At 38.6% G+C, this 21174-nt stretch overlaps 2 protein-coding genes, 1 long non-coding RNA gene, 3 other non-coding genes and 1 pseudogene across 8 annotated transcripts; 3 read left to right on the plus strand and 4 right to left on the minus strand.

The window, feature by feature from the left end:
- Positions 1-314: 314 nt before the first annotated feature.
- On the plus strand, positions 315-4320 carry LOC134328742 (serine/threonine-protein kinase pim-2-like). 3 transcript variants are annotated; one of them, XM_063009935.1, is made up of 12 exons: positions 315-597; positions 869-920; positions 1450-1550; positions 1677-1785; positions 1949-2024; positions 2154-2369; positions 2584-2678; positions 2856-2906; positions 3111-3483; positions 3573-3749; positions 3932-4040; positions 4238-4320. In XM_063009935.1, exons 1-12 carry the CDS (start codon positions 383-385, stop codon positions 4251-4253), a joined length of 1590 nt encoding a protein of 529 aa, XP_062866005.1. In that variant the 5' UTR covers positions 315-382; the 3' UTR covers positions 4254-4320. The 3 variants fall into 3 exon arrangements, with proteins under 3 accessions (XP_062866005.1, XP_062866006.1, XP_062866007.1); XM_063009936.1 differs by having other exon boundaries at positions 3932-4034; XM_063009937.1 differs by lacking the exon at positions 3932-4040.
- A 5195-nt stretch (positions 4321-9515) lies between these two features.
- On the plus strand, positions 9516-9926 carry LOC134328445 (histone H3). Its single transcript, XM_063009541.1, has one exon. It carries the CDS (start codon positions 9516-9518, stop codon positions 9924-9926), a length of 411 nt encoding a protein of 136 aa, XP_062865611.1.
- Positions 9927-15983: 6057 nt separating this feature from the next.
- Positions 15984-16057, minus strand: trnai-aau (transfer RNA isoleucine (anticodon AAU)). Its single transcript has one exon. It is a non-coding gene; the product is annotated as a tRNA-Ile (tRNA).
- Positions 16058-16736: 679 nt separating this feature from the next.
- Positions 16737-16809, plus strand: trnak-cuu (transfer RNA lysine (anticodon CUU)). The gene has a single exon. It is a non-coding gene; the product is annotated as a tRNA-Lys (tRNA).
- A 195-nt stretch (positions 16810-17004) lies between these two features.
- trnan-guu (transfer RNA asparagine (anticodon GUU)) lies at positions 17005-17078 on the minus strand. The gene has a single exon. It is a non-coding gene; the product is annotated as a tRNA-Asn (tRNA).
- Positions 17079-17972: 894 nt separating this feature from the next.
- LOC134329651 (5S ribosomal RNA) lies at positions 17973-18081 on the minus strand (annotated as a pseudogene).
- Positions 18082-18736: 655 nt separating this feature from the next.
- LOC134329141 (uncharacterized) lies at positions 18737-20929 on the minus strand. The gene is made up of 5 exons (XR_010014796.1): positions 20637-20929; positions 19805-19874; positions 19568-19621; positions 19249-19364; positions 18737-19035 (listed from the first exon to the last, which is right to left on the minus strand). It is a non-coding gene; the product is annotated as an uncharacterized LOC134329141 (long non-coding RNA).
- Between the last annotated feature and the right edge of the window lie 245 nt (positions 20930-21174).

The raw sequence follows: 21174 nt of genomic DNA on the forward strand, positions 1-21174 counted from the left end.
TGTGTGTGTGTGTTTAATGATACTGAGTGTACAATACACACACAGTAACCACATGTAATATGTAATTGTGTGTGTGTGTGTGTGTGTGTGTGTTTAATGATACTGATTGTACAATACACACACAGTAACCACATGTAATATGTAATTGTGTGTGTGTGTGTGTGTGTAATATGTAATTGTGTGTGTGTGTGTGTGTAATATGTGTATGTGTGTGTGTGTGTGTGTGTGTGTGTAATTGGCTGTAAATGGAGTTGAAGTAGTTTCAGCTCCACTGTAGAACTGGGTGATGTCACAGTCGCTGTTCTGAGCTCCTCTATTAAATCCTGATGGAATAAAAGTTCGGGTTTGGTGAAGCTGCTCTGTTTTCACCTCTTCACTCATCATGGCTGAGAAACAGAAGAGACGTGAGAACCAACGTGCTTCTTTAATGCAGAGATTCTTTTGTTGGCCGGTTTGTCTGACCCGTCCTCGGACGTCTTCTCAGGACGACCTGAATGAGGACAGCAGACAGAAATACGATGTGGACAGAGAGAACAGGATCGTTATGGAGGGATTTCTGTTCAAGAGGGCCAGCAATGTGTTTAAGACATGGAACAGGTTTGTAGAAAGCTCAAGTGGATTCAAAACGTTTTATTTTAATTAAATATCAGTATTTTTTATTCACTTATTCACTTAATTAACTGATCAAAATAAATAAATCCTCAGATAAAATATTATATTAGATAAAAAGTGATACACAAAACTTGTTGACATGAAATAAAGCAGTGAACAAACCCTGATGTACTGAACAGTTTCATTCCTGCAGTAATATTGTCAGTAATATTCAGTAGCTGCAGCTGTTTCTGTGTTTCTGTGTTTTTCTCTGCAGGCGCTGGTTTATGATTAAGGACAATCAGCTCATTTACAAGAGCAAGTCTAAGGTGAGTCACATGACCTTTTCCAACCTGATTTCATTTTCCTTGGTCAGGGTCTCGGGGGTCTGGTTACACAGGGAAACACTGGACACAAGGCAGGAATCACCTGAACAAAGTGCCAATCATCACAGGGGCTTCAGCCACCAATCCTGAGACATGGCCCATGACGTCTGTGTCGATGTCTGGCTGGTCAATAGCACTGCTGGGATTTAAATCAGTTAGGGGTCACCACAGCAGATCATTCGTCTGAATCTTGTCCTGTCCTAAACACACTACTCTGTCCCTGCTCATGCAGAGCACCACTCACTCACCCATTTAATTACCCACGTACACACAGAGGCATTTCAGGGTAGCCACTCCACCTTCTGCATGTTTTGGGGTTGTGTAAGGTAACCAAAGTACCTGGAGGAACCTCATATAGACACAAGAACACTTTACATTCAGTAAAACTAAACATTATACAGCATGAACTGTTAAAATGTGCTTTTAGGATCATCTGTTATTTTTGGTGTAAACTTTGTTTGTTTGTAACCAGCGTGAGGCGACTGTGCTGATAGAAGATGTGAGATTGTGTAGGATTGAACACTGTGAGAACATCAGACACAGCTTTCACTTCCAGCTGGTTTCACCCACTAAGTGAGTGCTGTTCAATAATAATACTCATTTATATATATTACATTTGTAAACACCTTTCTCACACAAAATACATAAATCGTTTAATTAAAATGTGTATTGTGTGTGTGTGTGTGTGTGTGTGTGAAGGAGGTGTTTTTTGAAAGCTGATTCAGAGGAGATTGGACAGGCTTGGATGAAAGTAATACAGAACATCATTACCAAGCCTGATGATGCTGGCAGATCAGACAGCTGGGAGGTAACACCTTCTGAGAATCACTGAGACGTGTATATATCTAATGATGTAATAATACAGCAACACAAAGTCTCTCATTTAAAAACATTAAGTGTGAATTGTGATGTTGTTCCCTGTATGATATTTTATTTGCATCTGTGTAACACCAGTATGATCTGTTTGATAGACACTAGACAGGAAGTCGTCATTGTCTGCAGTTAGTTCAGACTCAGATCAGCATCAAAAAGCATCTGAAGCTTCAGGTAATATTGAGATTGTAGCTAAATCAAACCTTACCTGCAGACTTTAGCTTCAAAATAGCTGAACTGTTTCTGTTTGACTGTTTCTGTTTCACCTTCTTCCCTTGACACCTTCCTACCTTTGACCTTTAGCCTCTGTAGCTGAGATCAGCCTTGGTGAAGTGATCTTTGAATGTGCTGCTGAGTTGAATGACTCTGATGCCTCTGTTGAGCGCGGTGGTAAGTATAGTACATACAGCTTTTCAGGGGTTTGTTCTGTAGGTGCAGAAGAAGAAATCCTGAGCGATGAAGAAAGCCCAGAGGATCCAACCACCAGCGTTCATTTCTTCAACATCCTGAACCATGAAGGTCAGTTTAATCTCCACTAATTCCTGTAATAATATATTGTTGTACATCTGTTACCTGCTACATCAACCAATAGAGATTATATTACACCTGCAGAAATACAGAATACAGCCAAACACCACTGACAGCCTTTATATAACAGATATTTAGTACTGCTGATATGCTGTACATTTTCTATGTGAATTTGACTTAAATGGAATAAAAATCACTTTTACAGAGAGTTTGGATTGTTGCTACACTGTGGGAGAGCTGCTGGGAGAAGGAGGCTGTGGTGCGATTTATGCTGGTGTTTGTAATGCAGATGGGAAACAGGTGAACATCAGCACATAAACACAAGACAGGAAGTGTAGAGCATTACACATTAATAAGATACAATCAGAAGGAGAAATGTTCTATTTGGATGATGAGATTCTTTAACTAAACCCTAATGTTTATTATTATTACTTCTGTACAACTAAATCCACTAATTGTGTTTGTATTTGTGAACAGGTTGCTGTGAAATATGTGCTGAAGGACCCCCGCGACAGATTCATCACTATTGTAAGTTCATCTTTTTCTTTTACTAATAAAGTATCACAAAGACTCAACAAGGTTTAAACAAGATAAAAACCTTCATAGACCAGATCTAGACCAAAACTGTTGGTTCACTTACTGCCTTAGACCAGTCCAGATCTTTACTAACAGACCTGCTCATCATAGTTTAGACCTACTACTGATTCCAAACCTTGTCTGTTGTTCTATTAGCCTGGAGAGACGTACCCACTTCCTGTGGAGGTGGCGTTAATGAAGATGGTATTCAAGCCACCTCACTGTAATTCTGTGCTGAAACTACTGGATTGGTTTGACACGCCCGAGCACTACATCCTAATCCTGGAGCGACCCATCCCCTGTATGGACCTCTTTGACTTCATTCAGCAATTCCCAATGAATGAAGCTGTGGCTCAGCTCATCATGTGGCAGGTGGTTCTGGCTGCAATTCACTGCCATGATTGTGGAGTTTTTCACCGGGACATCAAGCCAGAAAATCTTCTGGTGAACACCGAGACACTGGAGGTCAAGCTGATCGACTTTGGCTGTGGGGACTTACACAAGGAAACAGCGTACACCTCATTTTCAGGTAAGTTCCCCTCAGAAGTACTTAGTTACAGAATGAAATGGATTTGAGTGGAGAAGTATTTCTCTAAAGCATTTCTCCCTTTCACTCAGGCACTAAGTCATACGCTCCACCTGAGTGGATAGTTGAGAAGGAAATGTATGGCTGCCCTGCTACTGTGTGGAGTCTGGGCGTACTCCTGCACACCATAGTTTGTGGAGAGATGCCGTTCGGGGATGAAGTGGAGATTGTTGATGGGGGCCTGGACTTTTTACCTGAACTTTCTGACAGTAAGAAAATGGAAGCAGCTCACATTAAGATCTAGAAACACACAGTCTGTAAAACCTGCATGAAAACATGATTTAAAAAGTTTGATCAAGTTTATATTGTCATTACGATGATAGAAAGTGTAAATAAGAAATCTAGTTTTAAATACAACAACATTTTAATATCATTTTATCACTGCACACAGCATGCTACCATCTGATAAGTAGGTGTCTGGAGAAACAGCCTGAAAAACGTCTCAGCCTTAAAGAAATCCTTCAGCATGAGTGGTTTACAGAGAACAGTATGAGGTTAGGGTTAGTAAGAATGAAACAGACTTAATAAGTTAAAAGATCTAAAAGATCTTGTAATATGGTCTAGATCACAGAGAATACTAACAAAGATTGTAAAGCTAATATAATTAGGATAAGTAGAAGTAATAACATGAAACTATTAAAATATTGATTGTATTTTGTGTTTCTGTAATGTAATTTCTTGTGTGTTTATTCTACAGGCATCTGCGTGGATGAAGATTATAGAAAGAAGACTGTGTGTGTGAAAGACCTTAAATAAAAATAAAGGTTATTGTGTAAATAACACCTGGTTTCAATGTAGTTTCATGTAACAATCACTGTGAATGTGAAGAAGATTCCTCAAGTTCTCAGAGACAAAATGATTAACAAATCACATGAACTGAAAGAGCTACAGAGCCACGACACAAATATTTTGTTAGTTCAGCTAGTTTATAATTGATCAAATATCTGTTAGTGTGAGAATTTATAAGTAAAAAGTTTCTGGAACCACAAATTGTTCCCAGACCTCTGCACCACACACTAGATTTAAACAATCACTTAAAATAGATTTAGGTCGAACCAAAAACAGCAAAAACACAAATAATAAACAATTAACTACACAATCTCACTCAGCTCATTCTCCAATGGTTACCAGACCCACTGCAACCCTGACCAAGATAAAGCTTTGGTAAAACAGACTATGAATGAATGAATACAGAATAGTGCCACAATTATGTGACACCTAAGACCACCATCATCGTGCCTTTGTTAAAGAAGTGGTCAGTGTCCTGTCTCAACCACTATCGTCCTGTAGCTCTCACACCTCTTGTCATGAAGTGCTTTGAGAAACTCGTCATTAAGCATGTTAAGACCCCGCTGTCCCCCTCAATGGACCCACTGCAGTTCATGTATCATACCAACCGCTCAACAGATGATGCCATAGCCACCACACCTCATCTGGCTCTAACACATGTGGACAGAAATGACACATCTGTATGTTAGGATGCTGTTTAACTTCAGCTCAGCATTCAACACCATCATTCCTCAGCATCTGATTGGACAGCTGAGCTCACTGGGCCTGAACACCTCTCTCTGCAACTGCACACTCATACACAAACACACACACAATAGACACACGTATACATAGACATGCACACATACACATGCTCACACACGTATACATAGACACGCTCACACACGTATACATAGACATGCACACCAACAAACTCACATGCACACACACTCATATATACATCCACACTTAGATTCTGACACACAATTACGCTTACACAAATACACATGTGTTTTACCCCTGATGTTTTCTCAGTTAGAACTTTTACTGGAATGAATGAACAAATACATAAACCATTTACTCACATCTTAGCTACAGTACTCAAACATTTTAGCTACAATTCTCAACGTCAGATGCAAAAGTATATTTGTTACACTTATATAACAAAGAAACAAAAAATACAATACCCTTTTAAAGGATGTCTATGATACATGTCTATTATACATAGCACTCATATAATATACTGTACAATAGACTACATGTCTATTATAATGTTCCAAAATCATAACATCATATATATATTATAATATACAACTCATGAACAATGTTTTCCTGAGATATTTATCACTTCCAACACTGGTAAGAAATGTGAAACTAAAACTGAGTTAACTCTCATTAAACTGACATGACTTACTACATGTCAATGTACAAATAATTTGCAAATACATTTATTAACATGCACATGTGGATTCACAAAATGGTGACTGCATTACAATTAGCCATGAGTTTAATGCAGCTAACGAGCTGGGGCTTCATTCATTCACACACACACACACACACACACACACTTCGCTACGCGTCGTGCCGAAAACGTCATCCCCGTGATAAAATTGCAGTAACGCACGGCCTCTCGTGGCTTATTGCTTTAATATATATATATATATATATATATATACAGTGTATCACAAAAGTGAGTACACCCCTCACATTTCTGCAGATATTTAAGTATATCTTTTCATGGGACAACACTGACAAAATGACACTTTGACACAATGAAAAGTAGTCTGTGTGCAGCTTATATAACAGTGTAAATTTATTCTTCCCTCAAAATAACTCAATATACAGCCATTAATGTCTAAACCACCTATACCACCTACTATTGACACTTTGGGCACAATTTGGACATGTTCACTGTGGGGTGTACTCACTTATGTTGCCAGCTATTTAGACATTAATGGCTGTGTGTTGAGTTATTTTCAGAAGACAGTAAATCTACACTGCTATACAAGCTGTACACTGACTACTCTAAGTTATATCCAAGTTTCATGTCTATAGTGTTGTCCCATGAAAAGATATAATGAAATATTTGCAGAAATGTGAGGGGTGTACTCACTTTTGTGATACACTGTATATATATACACAACATACAGTATGTGTCGTCCCTGAGCACACTCCTCACGTGTTGAAATTCCACATAGTGTGTGTCGTTTTTAACACATTTCTTTTTAGAGTGTAGGGTTACCAACCACCCCGTAAAATACAGAATCGTTCTTTATTTGGAGACTAAACGCCACGTTCCGTATTGAACTGATACAGGATGAGCTTTGTATGAAACAGAAGGATACTGCTGCTACCGTGGAAATTAGAAAGCGTTTGGTTATTATATTAAGTATTCGCTTTAATTCTTAGTAACGGTGTGTGTGAGCAGGTTTATCAGCATAACAACCTGTTTAATACACCGCTGTATGAGTAGCGCAGTGGGCAGAGTGCCTTGTTTTGCCTAAAATATGGATCTGACTTATTATTATAAAGAATGACAATAATATTTGTTAAACACCCTAAATAAAACATATTGATAATGTTCTCATGACGGTGTAAGACACGTTATATTTTGTATAGGTGCAACCCTATAACCACCCCCCTCCTCCCCCACTCAGCTATTTTCAGCACAATCAGGAAAAACTTCAAAAGCTTTAATGTGGCTTCATCTGATTTTTTTCTGCAACTAAAGTGTAATTTTAATAATTTTGCAGTTTTAAACATGTAAAATGTATTGTACAATTAGGTGGGACAAAGAAACATGACAATGTAGCCCAAAAAATAACCCATACTAGGATATAAGACAGAGTGGGAGAATAGAGCAGTGTATGATAAAATTTAAGTTAAATTGGAATAAAACAAACAAAATGCTTTAGAAACCTTTCAGTGCTTGTAAAAGTAGCATTAGAGACAAGTTAGGGGAAAAAATGTACAACTAAAACACCTGCAGCGGTGTAGGAGTTTTTATTGAAGGTAAATAAAACCTGTGGGTTAAATAGTGTTTAAAAATGTGTAATATATACATGGACAATGCTTGTGTTTGTTGCTAGCTTTTACAGGTGTGTGTGTGTGTGTGCGTGTGTGTGAGAGAGATAGAGATCCATGTGTTGTTTTAAAAATGTGAGTCAGTATATGTGAACTTAAAGCTGACACGGGGATGTTCTGTAGAACTTACAGCACAAATGAGTAGAACTAACAGAAATAAATGTCAGTGTATTGTAATATTCTTCTTATTATCTTCATCATTATTCTAAATTATTATGTTTATTATTATTTTTTCCATTTGTTCTTTCAGCTATGACAGTTAAGCACCCTGGACTCGACCTAGTCCTGCTTGGTAGCTGTGTTTTACTTCGCACTAAACAGCCTATTTTTCTAGTAGAAAATGAAGCTCACATCCGCTTATAAATGCATGTGGAAAACACCAAGGTCTGGTTTGCTCTTTTCAGTCTGTGTCTACAAGAAGATCGGGTTTCCTCGGCATATTTTTACGTGTAATAAGATGTGAAATGTGCGCTGCGTCGCTTTACGCATCAGGAGCGGTGTGCTGTTTTAGCAGAACACAAGGAAACAGAGCATCGTTAGGTTCCCTTTGCGGGCTTTTACATGAACGAGAGAGCTTATGTTCGGCCGACGTGCACTTTATTACCTCGTATTTTATATCAGGACTTGTATTTTAATCATTATTTGCCATGAGAAAACACAAGTGCGCATGTGTCACGGAAGCACACAGACGCTGCGCTGGCCGAGTTGAGTCTACACAGTTCTCATGTGTGCTATAAAGCCCCGCCCCCTCTCGTAAGAGGGAGGAGTCTCTGTACAACAGAGCACAGCGCTTCACTCGCTCTTTCTTAGCGCCGTTTTAGCTCCAACAACGATGGTAGAAGAAGCTCCAGCACCGGCCAGCTCGGCCCCCGCCAAGGCTCCTAAAAAGAAGACCGCGGCCAAACCCAAGAAAGCGGGTCCCAGCGTCGGTGAGCTGATCGTCAAAGCTGTTTCCGCTTCCAAGGAGAGGAGCGGCGTGTCCCTGGCCGCCCTGAAGAAAGCTCTGTCTGCAGGTGGATACGACGTGGAGAAGAACAACTCCCGCGTCAAACTCGCCGTCAAAAGCCTGGTGACCAAGAACATCCTGGTGCAGACCAAGGGCACCGGCGCCTCAGGCTCTTTCAAGCTCAACAAGAAGCAGACCGAGGCGAAGAAACCCGCGGCCAAAAAAGCCGCCGCTCCTAAAGTGAAAAAGGCCGCAAAGAAACCCAAGAAGGTAACAGCCAAGAAGCCCGCAGCTAAGAAGTCCCCCAAGAAGGCCAAGAAACCCGCTGCTGCCTCTAAAAAAGCCACCAAGAGCCCCAAGAAGGCAGCCTCATCGTTTTACGTCACCCACATTCCTCAGATAGAGCAAGTATCAAGAAATTGCTGGCTTTGCTACAAAAAATTCAAAAAAGAAAATAAAACAAAGATTGCATGCATGGCTCCTGAGTGCCAAGGTAGAAGATTTTGTTTAGTTGGCAATCGAAACTGTTTTCAGTCTTGGCATTCTAGCGAAGGAGATGAGTTTCGCAGTTAGACCTACACAGGGCTTCTGTCTTCTACTGTCAGTCCCGCTCATCTTTCCTCAACCCCTGTGTTTGTGTATATGTTCTTTGTTTCTCTTTCTCTTCACAGGTCAAAGTTCAGTGTGCATTGTTCATTGGAAGGAGGTAATTTGTACGATTTATTTTTTCCCTTTCTATTTATCTTTACATATATATATTTATACAGTATATATCGATTAAAAGTGGTGCAACAAACGTGTTTGTGTAGAACACATGGAACAAAAATTACAATAATACTAATAATAACAATAATAAGCAAAATTAACGAACTAATCAAGAATATTTTTTTAGAAAGGTATATACTTTAAATGCGATTGTAGGCTGTGTTTTAAAAGCACAAAGAAACAAAAGGAAAGTATTATAAATCCCGCCAACAGCATGGAGGAAATACTGTGTTTTCTGAAACGAGGCAGCAGCAGAACGCCGACCAGTAAGCGACATTTGATGTAAGCACGTTCGTCCAATGAGAAAAGTGCTTCATCAAGACGCCCAATGAGCGCGGATCGGCTCAAGAGCGTGTTGGGCGGGCTAACATATTCTGTTCTACAGTTGGTGAAGTGCAGAGTTTCAGACGCGATGGCAAGAACCAAGCAGACCGCTCGTAAGTCCACCGGTGGTAAGGCGCCGAGGAAGCAGCTCGCCACTAAGGCTGCCCGCAAGAGCGCCCCGGCTACTGGCGGTGTGAAGAAACCTCACCGTTACAGGCCAGGTACCGTGGCTCTGCGTGAAATCCGCCGTTATCAGAAGTCCACTGAGCTGCTCATCCGCAAGCTGCCCTTCCAGCGCCTGGTTAGAGAGATCGCTCAGGACTTTAAGACCGATCTGCGCTTCCAGAGTTCTGCCGTCATGGCTCTGCAGGAGGCCAGTGAGGCTTACCTGGTCGGTCTGTTCGAGGACACCAACCTGTGCGCCATCCATGCCAAGAGGGTGACCATCATGCCTAAGGACATCCAGCTGGCCCGCCGTATTCGCGGAGAGCGTGCTTAAACGATCCCACTCCATCCAGTTATCCCCAAAGGCTCTTTTAAGAGCCACTTACATACTTCCACTGAAATGGGCACTTTTCATAACTTTTTTTATTTATTAATTATTCCATTGTGTGTGCGTGTTCCGAGTTATAATTTAGTTATATTTATCAGTTATAAATATTAGGAAAAACTGTTTAAAGTGTTTTTTTGTGTGTGTAGAGATGGTTAACACGGTTACATAAGTACAGCAGATTAAAGATTGGCAGGTGGTGTCTTATAACACATGATTAATAATGTTTATAGTGGTGTATGTTTATGGGGTTCTATAAAGCATTGAGTTAATAAGAGTAATATAGTCGTTATGAGTAGTAGAGTAACGCACAGGGGTGCAACTACATACTTTCTGAGGTGTATGCAAACATATTATCGGCGCCCCCCCCCCCCCCCCCCCCCCCCTTAATAAAATACAAGACATATATTGTACACTTTTATTGTGTTCTTTCGTTACATATTACAGCAGGTGATCTTCTGAAACATCACAAACAAAAAACAGTCTAAGTAAAAATATGTAACGGCAAATCTGAACAACAGCCTGGACTCTATGTAAGATTTTTAAAAAGAGTTGTAACTAAATTGTTACATGTCGTGCTTTTGCACTTGCCCATTTGTCAAGAATACTATCAAATGAAATAGACCGCGCCACATTGTTTTCAATTGAGATCACTGCTAACTGGGTCAAGCGATCATTGCTCATACTCGAACGAAGGTATGTTTTGATGAGCTTCAGCTTGCTAAATGATCTCTCGGCAGATGCAACGGTCAGAGGCATGGTCAGGAATACTCTAAGGGCTACTGTCAAATTTGGAAACACCAAATCAAGATTCTCCTTTATGAGGAAATTTAACTTCTCTAGAGCATTGAAACTGACATAATAAACTGACCGATCTGCTGTCTTTTAACCACTTTGAGAAGCTTTTCTTCATCCCCACAAACTCCTTTTCCCTCTCCCTCTTCCGTTTTCTGTTTTGAGCCCCGGAGAGCTTTTTTTTCTGCCCCTCCATCTCTTACACACTGCAGGTGCGCCACGACGGGAAAAAAAAAAACACACGCCTGGGCGAGTTCTCTACGGGGCGCGTTCTCAAGCGCCTGTGTTTGGCAGGAAGTGACTGGAGGGTAGAGGGGAAGGAGTGGATGGGCGCCTGATTAGTGCTGTGCTTCTGTTTTTTTTTATGTATTATCATACACGAACAAACAGCTCTTACAGAAAATGCTGACAAGAAATAATTTTCCGGCATCGATTTGGCGCCCCCTCTGGTGCAGCGCCCCTATGCTTTGCATACGCTGCATACCCCCTTTTTGCGCCACTGGTAACGCATAAGGCATAAGCAGAATATTGAATGTTTACCATAAGACTGGTTATTGTAATAATGGTAATAAAACAACCGTATTCACAATGATGCTTTTTCTAATTTGGTAATTCATGTGTTTGAGCCGCCACTGTGTGTGTGTAACTTTAACCTTTGTCCTCTGAGTCCCGCAGCACCGACTCCCATTTCTGACGGGGTTTTGTCACCGTTTGCAGGTTCTCCGGCTGGTACTCACACTCAGGCTGGCACTCATTGTGCTCGCTACCTGATCTGAAGGCATGAGGACCCAGGTGTGGTTCATCACCTCCAGGTGCGCCTTGTGTTCCTAGGCAGCACAGATGATATCTGTTGAGTCCAATTTAAGCCCAACTTCCTTCTAACCCTAATTAGGATAACCCCAAGTTATTTCTAACCTAAACTATGATAACCCCAACAGGTTTTTAACCCTAATTAGGAAAACCTAAACATGTATCTAACCCAAATTAAGATAACCCAGGAATACATGGCACCAGTTTACCATGGTCAGCACTGCCCTGGAGCACACAATGCAGTACACTTACCTTGGTCTCATCATTACATTTACATTTTCAGCATTTAGCAGACGCCTTTATCCAAAGCGACGTACAGTTACAGTATACAATCTGAGCAATTGAGGGTTAAGGACCTTGCTCAAGGGCCCAACAGCAGCAACCTGGCAGTGGTGGGGCTTGAACCAGCAACCTTCTGATTACTAGTCCAGTACCCTAACCACTAGACCACAGCTGTACTCATTACTGCATCAGGGAGTTTCAGCATGGCAGTGAATGCACTAAAGGAAAAAGCTGGCAGAGGCCTGTACACAATCAGAAGGAGATTTATAACATTGACATCCCCACCTCAATGGAGTAAATTATTTGTTAGTGTGATACAGCCTGTTGCACTGTACGGGAGTGAAGTATGGGGTCCACTCAATTTTCCCAGTTCTATTAAATGGGACAAACATCCAACAGAAACCCTGCATGTTGATTTCTGTAGAATGATTTTATAAGTCCAAAGGAAAACACAGACCATCGCCTGCAGGGCAGAAATAGGCCGAATATAAACATACAAAAAAGATCTCAACATTTCTTGACAGAAAAGGACAGAAAAACTAGCACCACTTGCCACACATGTAAGAAACACATCTGCAAGGAGCACACTAAAACAATCACATACTGTGATATATGCATGTAAACAACACACACATGCACACACACACATGCACACACACAAAATATTGTTTTTATGTTCAATTTATAGTTTAATTTTCAATTTACACCTGCTGTTCTGAGTAAAATAAAGTTGGTTTTATGAAAAAGGGAAAAAATCTATACGGGTCAAAATTGACCCATAGCAGCACTGATGTCACTATACAGTAGATAATAATGTTTAGATAAAAAAAAAAAAATACAAACAATATTTGCTCAGTGTGCTCTGATATTAGTCTGTTAGACTCAGATAATATCCTTACATTGTTTCTTCACTATAGGAAATTCACTACAATGTATTTAAACAGCTTTTTTTATTGAAAATGAGGTATATTGTGAGATGAAAAGTTTATGGAGCCAAAAAAATAAAATTAAAAACAGTGTTTACATGGATTTAAATACAAACTAAGTTATCTATCAGGTGAGAAACAACATTGGATGATAACTATTGTTTTTGAGTATTTTTTGAGGCTGTTTTAAATCGGGTCAAATTTGACCCGCTAACACTAAAGATGTGGGCAGCTTTCTAACACAATACAAGGGTTAAATTATTATTATTATTATTGTATGGTTATGTATTTATTTTTTTTTACTTTTCCAAGCACCACACCATATGTGGAATAATAATCATAAGCACTAGCAGTAGTAGTAGTAGGGCTTTTTTTTCTGTTGTATTAGTTCTTGTTTTAGGCTATCAATCCTGTGATTTTTTATTCTTGCTCTTCTTCTTCTGTAATTATGACATTATGACATCATCATCATCATCAGCATCATCACTAAACATGGACATATAGTCCAATGAGAATGTCACACATGAGGCACAAAAAAACAGATAATTTAATATCTGCAAATGATACGTAAAGACTAAAAGCCATCAGTACAAGCTGCGCAGCATTGTGTCTAAATAAAACAATTGAACAACGCTTGCTCAGAATGCATATAAATGGAGCCACTTAATGCTGTTTAATGATAATAGTTGACCATTACACTGTCAGCTTAATCAAAACTTAAATCCTAACAATAATAACAGGACGATGTTTTAAGTGTATCCAGAGCAGTAGAGAGAACAGAGTGGCGACACTCATAGGGAACCGTTGTACATTTTCAACTACTTAGCAAGTATTTTCAGTGATTTCATAACAAATCTTTAGTTATTTAATCCACAACAGAACATAAAATTAAAGAAGGAATATTTAAGCACCACTTTTCAGTTTAAGCACCACAAACATGACATGAGGTAATATTTGTGATGGTCATCCTGATGACCTGTATGAATCTCATGAATAACTGATGACACTTGTACCTTAATTACTAAAATAATTAATATATTGCTCCTGCATTAAGGCATACATTAGCAGTGGTGGACAGTAACTAAGTAAATGTAACTAGTTGGGTGAGTTTTTACTTTAACTTCACCACATTTGGTAGTGAAATGTCTTACTTTTTTCTCCACTACATTCTGAACAATCTGTGGTTCCTTTTGGTTTATGTGTGAATGAAAACGTAACATTGTCAAAATAAAGGAAGCGTGAAGCGATCACACCAATCAGTGTTTTGTTCTTATGATAATTTTAATAAACATTAGTGTCAGATTAATAAATGACACAAGTCTTTTCACCTAAAAGTTGATTAATCAAGAGTCTTGTTACAGAAATGATCATAAAACATTAGAGCCATAATAAATCATGCTACTTTTACTTTTATACTTAAGTACATTTGAAGGTAAATACTTAAGTACTTTTACTCAAGTGGAGGTAAAGAGTATTTTTACTATTACTGGAGTAATATTTTACCTTGGATATCTCTACTTTAACTACATGGTTTGTGTACCTTCTCCACCATTTAATGAATACACACACAGTGATATACATGTGGGGAACCATATTCCCCAGGCCTCCAGGTAAATGTGTTCCCCCCTGTGTTGCTAGTGTAATGGACTGATCTATAGGTTAAACTTGTTCTACATAATGACAACAGTTAAATACATCACCAGCATCACTGTAGTGTTTTATAATTACACACACAGTGATATACATGTGGGGAACCATATTCCCCAGGTCTCGTAAATGTGTTCCCCCCCTGTGTTGTTAGTTTAATGGACTGTTTCATAGGTTAAACTTGTTCTACATAATGACAACAGTTAAATACATCACCAGCATCACTGTAGTGTTTTATAATTACACACACAGTGATATACATGTGGGGAACCATATTCCCCAGGCCTCCAGGTAAATGTGTTCCCCCCCTGTGTTGTTAGTTTAATGGACTGTTTCATAGGTTAAACTTGTTCTACATAATGACAACAGTTAAATACATCACCAGCATCACTGTAGTGTTTTATAATTACACACACAGTGATATACATGTGGGGAACCATATTCCCCAGGTCTCCAGGTAAATGTGTTCCCCCCTGTGTTGCTAGTGTAATGGACTGATCTATAGGTTAAACTTGTTCTACATAATGACAACAGTTAAATACATCACCAGCATCACTGTAGTGTTTTATCATTACACACACAGTGATATACATGTGGGGAACCATATTCTCCAGGTAAATCTGTTCCCCCAATGTGTTGCTAGTGTAATGGACTGATCTATAGGTTAAACTTGTTCTACATACTGTTTGTTAATTTTAAAATCACATGGCTGCAGTTTGTAAAGTTTAAATTAACGAGAGATCACCATGAATGAAACTATTCTTTAAAGTAAATGGTAGTGCAGCTGAGATGAGTAACCTTAAATAATAACACAGACTATTGTCCTGTGCGATATAGTTTATTTGTATGTGCACCAAAACTTTTTCTTGCGTGACAAAACGAGAAGAACAAACAAGTGTGTGAATAAGAGCATGTCCTGTATTAGGATTTATTTACAAATAAATCCGACACGGTAATTCTAGTTGATTGACAGCAATGTCTTTGTATTTTTAAATGACAGCTAACGATAGTGATCCGACTCTTTTAAGTATTGTGTATAACATATCAAATGTTGACTTCATCAAAAAGAATCGACTCCCTCAGCTTCCAACTGCTCATTGCTGAGTACAATCAAATTAGTGAATCGACTCTTTCGAGTCTATTCCTGTCGTTTGACTTAAAGAATTCATTAAGGAATCGACTCGTTTGATTCATTTGAACGCGCAGACTCACTCGCTCTCACACTGCGAGCTTCTCAAACTGAACTGCGTCTTTCTGTACATGAGGAAGAAATCTATGTAGAGATCTCAAATAACATGAACCTGAAGGTCTGAACTTACATTGTAGAAAAGAAAAACAAGCCAGTATCAGCAGTGTGCACATTAAACCATTTACAGAAGAGTCATTAAGTTTAGTAAATTGAGATAATGGCATGTTTCTGACCTGAATGAGAGGGGCAGTAAAAAAAATCTCACACTGTCAGAGACAATGTTTGAAGTCCAGGTTAATAGGACCTGCTAGTTAGAGAAGGATCACTTGTTTGTTAGTGTAAGTCCAAAAGTGGGTGTGGCCCGTACGGGGATCGAACCCGCGACCTTGGCGTTATTAGCACCACGCTCTAACCAACTGAGCTAACCGGCCAGTACATCTATTCTCTCTTTAGATCCTTGTACATAATTCTACACTGACCCAAATCAACAGCTGAAACAGACTTTCTTAATACACATCTAAGAGGTTTTGTTGGTTCTTATATGTGTGAACTATCTAAACTATATATTTCTTAAAGTTCTTGACTGAGCTTAATGTCACCAACCAGTGAGTGGAGCAGATACGACTCAGGTCCTGCACACAGTAAGTAGTGCTGATACACAGTACCAGCCTGCACACCAGAGGGGCTCCAAACATCAAGTTTTCACTCATAAAATCATATGGTTTGTGAACTTTGTGGATTGAATGTAGGATTTATACATGTAGATTCTGGGTTTTAGGAAGTTGAGCTACTGTTAATATTTTTTCAATTGAACTAAAAACAACCTGAATTGATATTTTAATTTACAAGCAAATGTAAAGTATATTTCTATATGAAGAGCATCTGTTTCCAGATAATATACACAGAGGTGTAAAGCATAGTGGAGCGGGTTCAGTAATTGTGTAGTTTAAAAGTGACAGTAAATCTGTGTCTGTTTCTGTTGCTTATTCTGAATTGTGTTTGTTTGTAAACTGTGAATTAGTTCTTAAACTGGTCATGATGTTAGTGAATTAAACCAACATCTCTCTGATGGTCTGACCGATGAGCTGTCTGTTCTGACCTACTGCTTAAGCCCGGCTAGCTCAGTCGGTAGAGCATGAGACTCTTAATCTCAGGGTCGTGGGTTCGAGCCCCACGTTGGGCGAGTATCTTCATTTAACATCTACAGAAACCAAAACAGCCGGTCTCCAGTGACTTATCAGGTGGATATTTGTGCTTGTAGGACTGTTGTTTACTGGATGTTTTCAGTTACTTATTTCCACTATTCTGTTGGACTACACATTGTTGTTGTGTCTCATATCCGTTTGATCAACAGGCAGGTTGTGCAATAAAAGACACTCGTCCCTGGGTGGACTCGAACCACCAACCTTTCGGTTAACAGCCGAACGCGCTAACCGATTGCGCCACAGAGACACGCGCATAGCTCTTACACATGACGGTGTCACATGACTTGCTAATGTTTACTTCATGCTAATAAACAGTATAACATTTTACTTACGTGTCCAGCCCTGCTACATAAACTGTCATTTTTGTCCCTGTTAAAAACTTTAGCTTAATTAAAGCAAATAAAGACACATTTAAATTTTTCATCTATTATTACAGGTTTAAAGTTGCATAAAACAAATGTTTGTACAAATAATATAAAACCAAATTACAAAATAAACATTTCACTTATTTTAATGATCTCAGAAATTACTCAGTTTTAAAGGTCAAGGGCAGCAGCATTTAGATCAGAACAGCTATTAACATTAAATATCACTAAAGAGGAAATCCTGAACACAGCAATGTAAACCTTTCATTTAAAAAAAAGTAAAGTTACATAGTTGACCCATGGTAAAAAGAACCTCACAGCTCAGCACAATGGTTAAACTGCACAACCCAACAAGGTAAAATAACCCATCATGTGTTCTGTCCAATATTTATACAGTGCTGGGTTGCCATATAGCACTTTTTCACCTGCATTCGGCCTTTTCTTTCCTGTATACCAAAAACAGTCGCCATTGCAGGTCTACAACACGTTACAAAAACACTTTGGACAAAAGAGCCATAAACACTCTTTAATTTTTATATATTATAAAATCTGTACCCAAGCAACAAGCTGTAATTTATTTCTAGCAGCACTAGATGGAGACGATGTCTGTACAACATTTGGAACTTCACTTTAAAAGTCAGTTGAATGTGTTTTACTGTAGTAAGAATGAAAGTTTGAGCTGATCTTTGTGTCATTGTGTAGCTGTGATGAAGAAAAAGCAGCTGGGTCAGTGTGTAACAGGAGGTTTGGAGTGAAGGTGGGTGTGTGTGGATAAAAGCTTCCAGCACCTGGTATTCCCAGGCGGTCTCCCATCCAAGTACTAACCAGGCCCGACCCTGCTTAGCTTCCGAGATCACGTGTTCTCAGGGTGGTGTGGCTGTAAGAGAGAGACGCTGTAAACAAGCTGCTTCTTATAGACGTCCGTCGTTCAGCCTTATAAATAAATAAATAATTAAAACCTGAACATTGTTTAGGTTCATTAAATGTCAGGTGTTTTTTATGTAAACACACACCCAGGAAAAAATTTACTGTGAAATATTTTACAGTTCTACTTTGAAATTCTGATGGTAATTTGGCCACTTCATGGTTCTACTATGAACTTTCACAGTAAAACACTGAATTATTTCACAGTTCTACTATAAACAATTTCAAAGTAAAACTGTAAACCTGATTAATTATTTTACTATGATGTTTAACAGTTCCACTGTAAACTTGGTAAACAGATTTACTCTGGACTTCACAGTTTACTTTGTAATTACTGTACTTTGACATTAATTATACAATACAATACAATACAATGTATAGATCTCACAACTCCATTTATTCAGCAACGGTATAATTTCAAACACAGGCACAAAAACAACTGGTAAGGATTCCTTCTAAATGGTAAACTGATAACACATGTACCAACTTGGCATTCTATAATGTAATGTTAAATGCATTAAAATAATAGTAATATAAAAAATTATGGTAATAGATTGTATTTGTTATATAATAACATAATTATATTACACTTAATAATGTATTTTACGATGGTAATTATACAATAATATAATTTTATTATACAGTAATATATACAATTATATAACTGAATAATGTATTGTGGTATAAATCTATATATAAACTCTATACATACATAATGAAAAATCTAATTCATAAGCATTCCTTATGCATTTAATTATGACAGTATTGGGTGCTTGGATGTGTCCTGTGTCTGAGTGTGTGTGGGGGTGTGAATTGTGACATGAATTACACCTCTTGTTTTCCTAGCTTGTCCACATTGTTGAATTTGCGGGTGAAGTACACTTTCTCCTTCAGGGGGAAAATCTGTTCGGCCACCTTTAAAAATGCAAAAAAAAATAAAATAAATAAATAAATAAAAATAATCAAACATTTGCCGCCATCACCTCTAAGCTACAGGGGCCCTAATATATTTCATCAGCAATGTCTTACATCTGATGTATCATAAGGCATATACTTGGTAAGCGTATCATTAATTACCATTAATTGTTATGGTGCAAAAAATATTTATTGCTGAAAAACATGACTTACCTTCATCTGCAGTAAAGCACTGACACAGACAGATCTTCTCTCTTTTTAATTTCATTATTTTAGTAGCTCAGACTGCCTTAAGATGGATCAGCATGCCCCGTCTGATTCACTAGTTACTAGAAAAAGAATCAAACAATTCATATCAGCAGCTATGCAATCAGTACACAGTTTAGCATTTACCCCGTGGTAACACACCCAACAGAAGTTAAAAACAGTCAGGGCTTTAAGCATATATAGATGGGCAGGCGGGCACAAAGGTGGATGAATGAATGGATGAATAGACATTGTCAGCACCAAAACTGTATCAACTACCACTTACTTCAAGTTTCCCAGATCCAGGCCTCCTTGTAATTTTCTCCTTTACAGCATAGTCCTAGAATGAAATGATTTAGAATATGTAGTTATCTGAGGCTACAAAAACAGTAACATTCTGTGGATGTGATAGTAAAGCAATGGACTGAATATCAAACGTGCTGCTACTATCATGAACTAGAATATGGAAAACATGTCCTTATGTGCTGATGTAAATGTAGGCAGATACTGTTATCTACAATACCCAGGTCTTCTCTGTCGGACACTGAGACTCTCTCAAGCTCAGCAGCCCTCCTTGACATGTGGTCATTTTCCTGGAATAAAAATACTGTTTTTAATTTCATATTTAAAATCTGTAGTTAACAGAATGCTACAATAGCTTAAACACAGTGGCACAAATGCAGGGTTTTCCCTGGGTTGTTGGTGGGCTTACGTGGTGTGGTCACTGGGCTTGGGCTTAGGTGGTGCCCAAGTTTTATAGGGAGTAGGGAAAGAGTAGGAAAAACCTGAAATGTGTGTTCATAGACATTTCCTGAATAAATCATATAAACTTTGATCAACTGCCCCAGTTTCACAGCAATAATTTAAAGCACACATATCACCCATCATTCCAAAGAAAATGCTGGACCTCCACTATTTTAGGAGCAACTTGCAGGTTAACGTTCACATTTAATTAAGACGTGTATAAATAAGACATAAAAGGTGAATTGTCTTGTAGGAAATATTAAAAGCATTTATATTATCTGTACACTTAGAATTATAAAAAGTGATAGGTTTATTATAGTGCAGTTTAGCACTGTAACAACACTATAAACTAAGTAATTGTACCAGTCTTAACGCGTTGCAAGTATTACTAGGCATTTAAAAAGAGCACAATCAACTACCACCAGATAACAGACTGTTTATGCTAATGTTATGGTTTAGCTAACGTCCCAAGTAACTCATTTGAAGACATAGAATCCTGAGACCTGTGTTATTTTCGGCTTTCTAAAATGGCCACTTATTTTTAATAACATTTTAGGCACAGTAAATATATTATTGTGTATTATAATAAACAGTTTAAGTTAATGACTTACCATCGAACTTCAGGAGTTTAGCATGTTAGCAGCGCGCCGCTTCACCAACGTCTTTTTATCCATTTCTCACTTTCCAGGTAACAGTTTAGCCGTTGATGAGATTACCGTCGTCAGATTCTTGTCCTTTAATAAATTCTGACTCAATAACACATGTGGCAGGAACTTTATCTTTAAGCAGATACACAGCGCGGACTTTAACAGACTCGTTTGTGAGAATTAAATCACTGAAACTGAGACTAAATTTGTATTTCCGCGGTTCACCTGACGCGAAGCTCGAGACGCTTGGTTGAAATAACGGTCTCAAATCAAGTGCGCATGTGCGCATGCCCAGATGTCCAGACTGACATGATGTCTGACATGATGTGTGTAGAAGAGAGGTTTGCGCAGAACAGGCAGAATAAAAGGTTATAAAGTCATCTGTCTGATGTAATATTGATGTAATGTAATGTAATATTTGTCCTGTCTGCATGAGGTTATTTGTATTTTTGTAGTATTATAAATATGTGTTGATCTGTGCTGTATTCTTTTTTTATTGGAA

Source organism: Trichomycterus rosablanca, chromosome 15 (assembly GCF_030014385.1).
Source record: "Trichomycterus rosablanca isolate fTriRos1 chromosome 15, fTriRos1.hap1, whole genome shotgun sequence".
Classification (NCBI taxonomy): domain Eukaryota; kingdom Metazoa; phylum Chordata; class Actinopteri; order Siluriformes; family Trichomycteridae; genus Trichomycterus; species Trichomycterus rosablanca.

What these genes read in the sequence shown, in the direction of transcription:
- LOC134328742 (XM_063009935.1), top strand. Translation starts at nt 383, where the DNA reads ATGGCTGAGAAACAGAAGAGACGTGAGAACCAACGTGCTTCTTTAATG. An exon ending in TTTACAAGAGCAAGTCTAAG is followed by an intron (nt 921 to 1,449) that starts GTGAGTCACATG and finishes GTTTGTAACCAG; the next exon opens with CGTGAGGCGACTGTGCTGAT. An exon ending in CAACATCCTGAACCATGAAG is followed by an intron (nt 2,370 to 2,583) that starts GTCAGTTTAATC and finishes TCACTTTTACAG; the next exon opens with AGAGTTTGGATTGTTGCTAC.
- LOC134328445 (XM_063009541.1), top strand. Translation starts at nt 9,516, where the DNA reads ATGGCAAGAACCAAGCAGACCGCTCGTAAGTCCACCGGTGGTAAGGCG.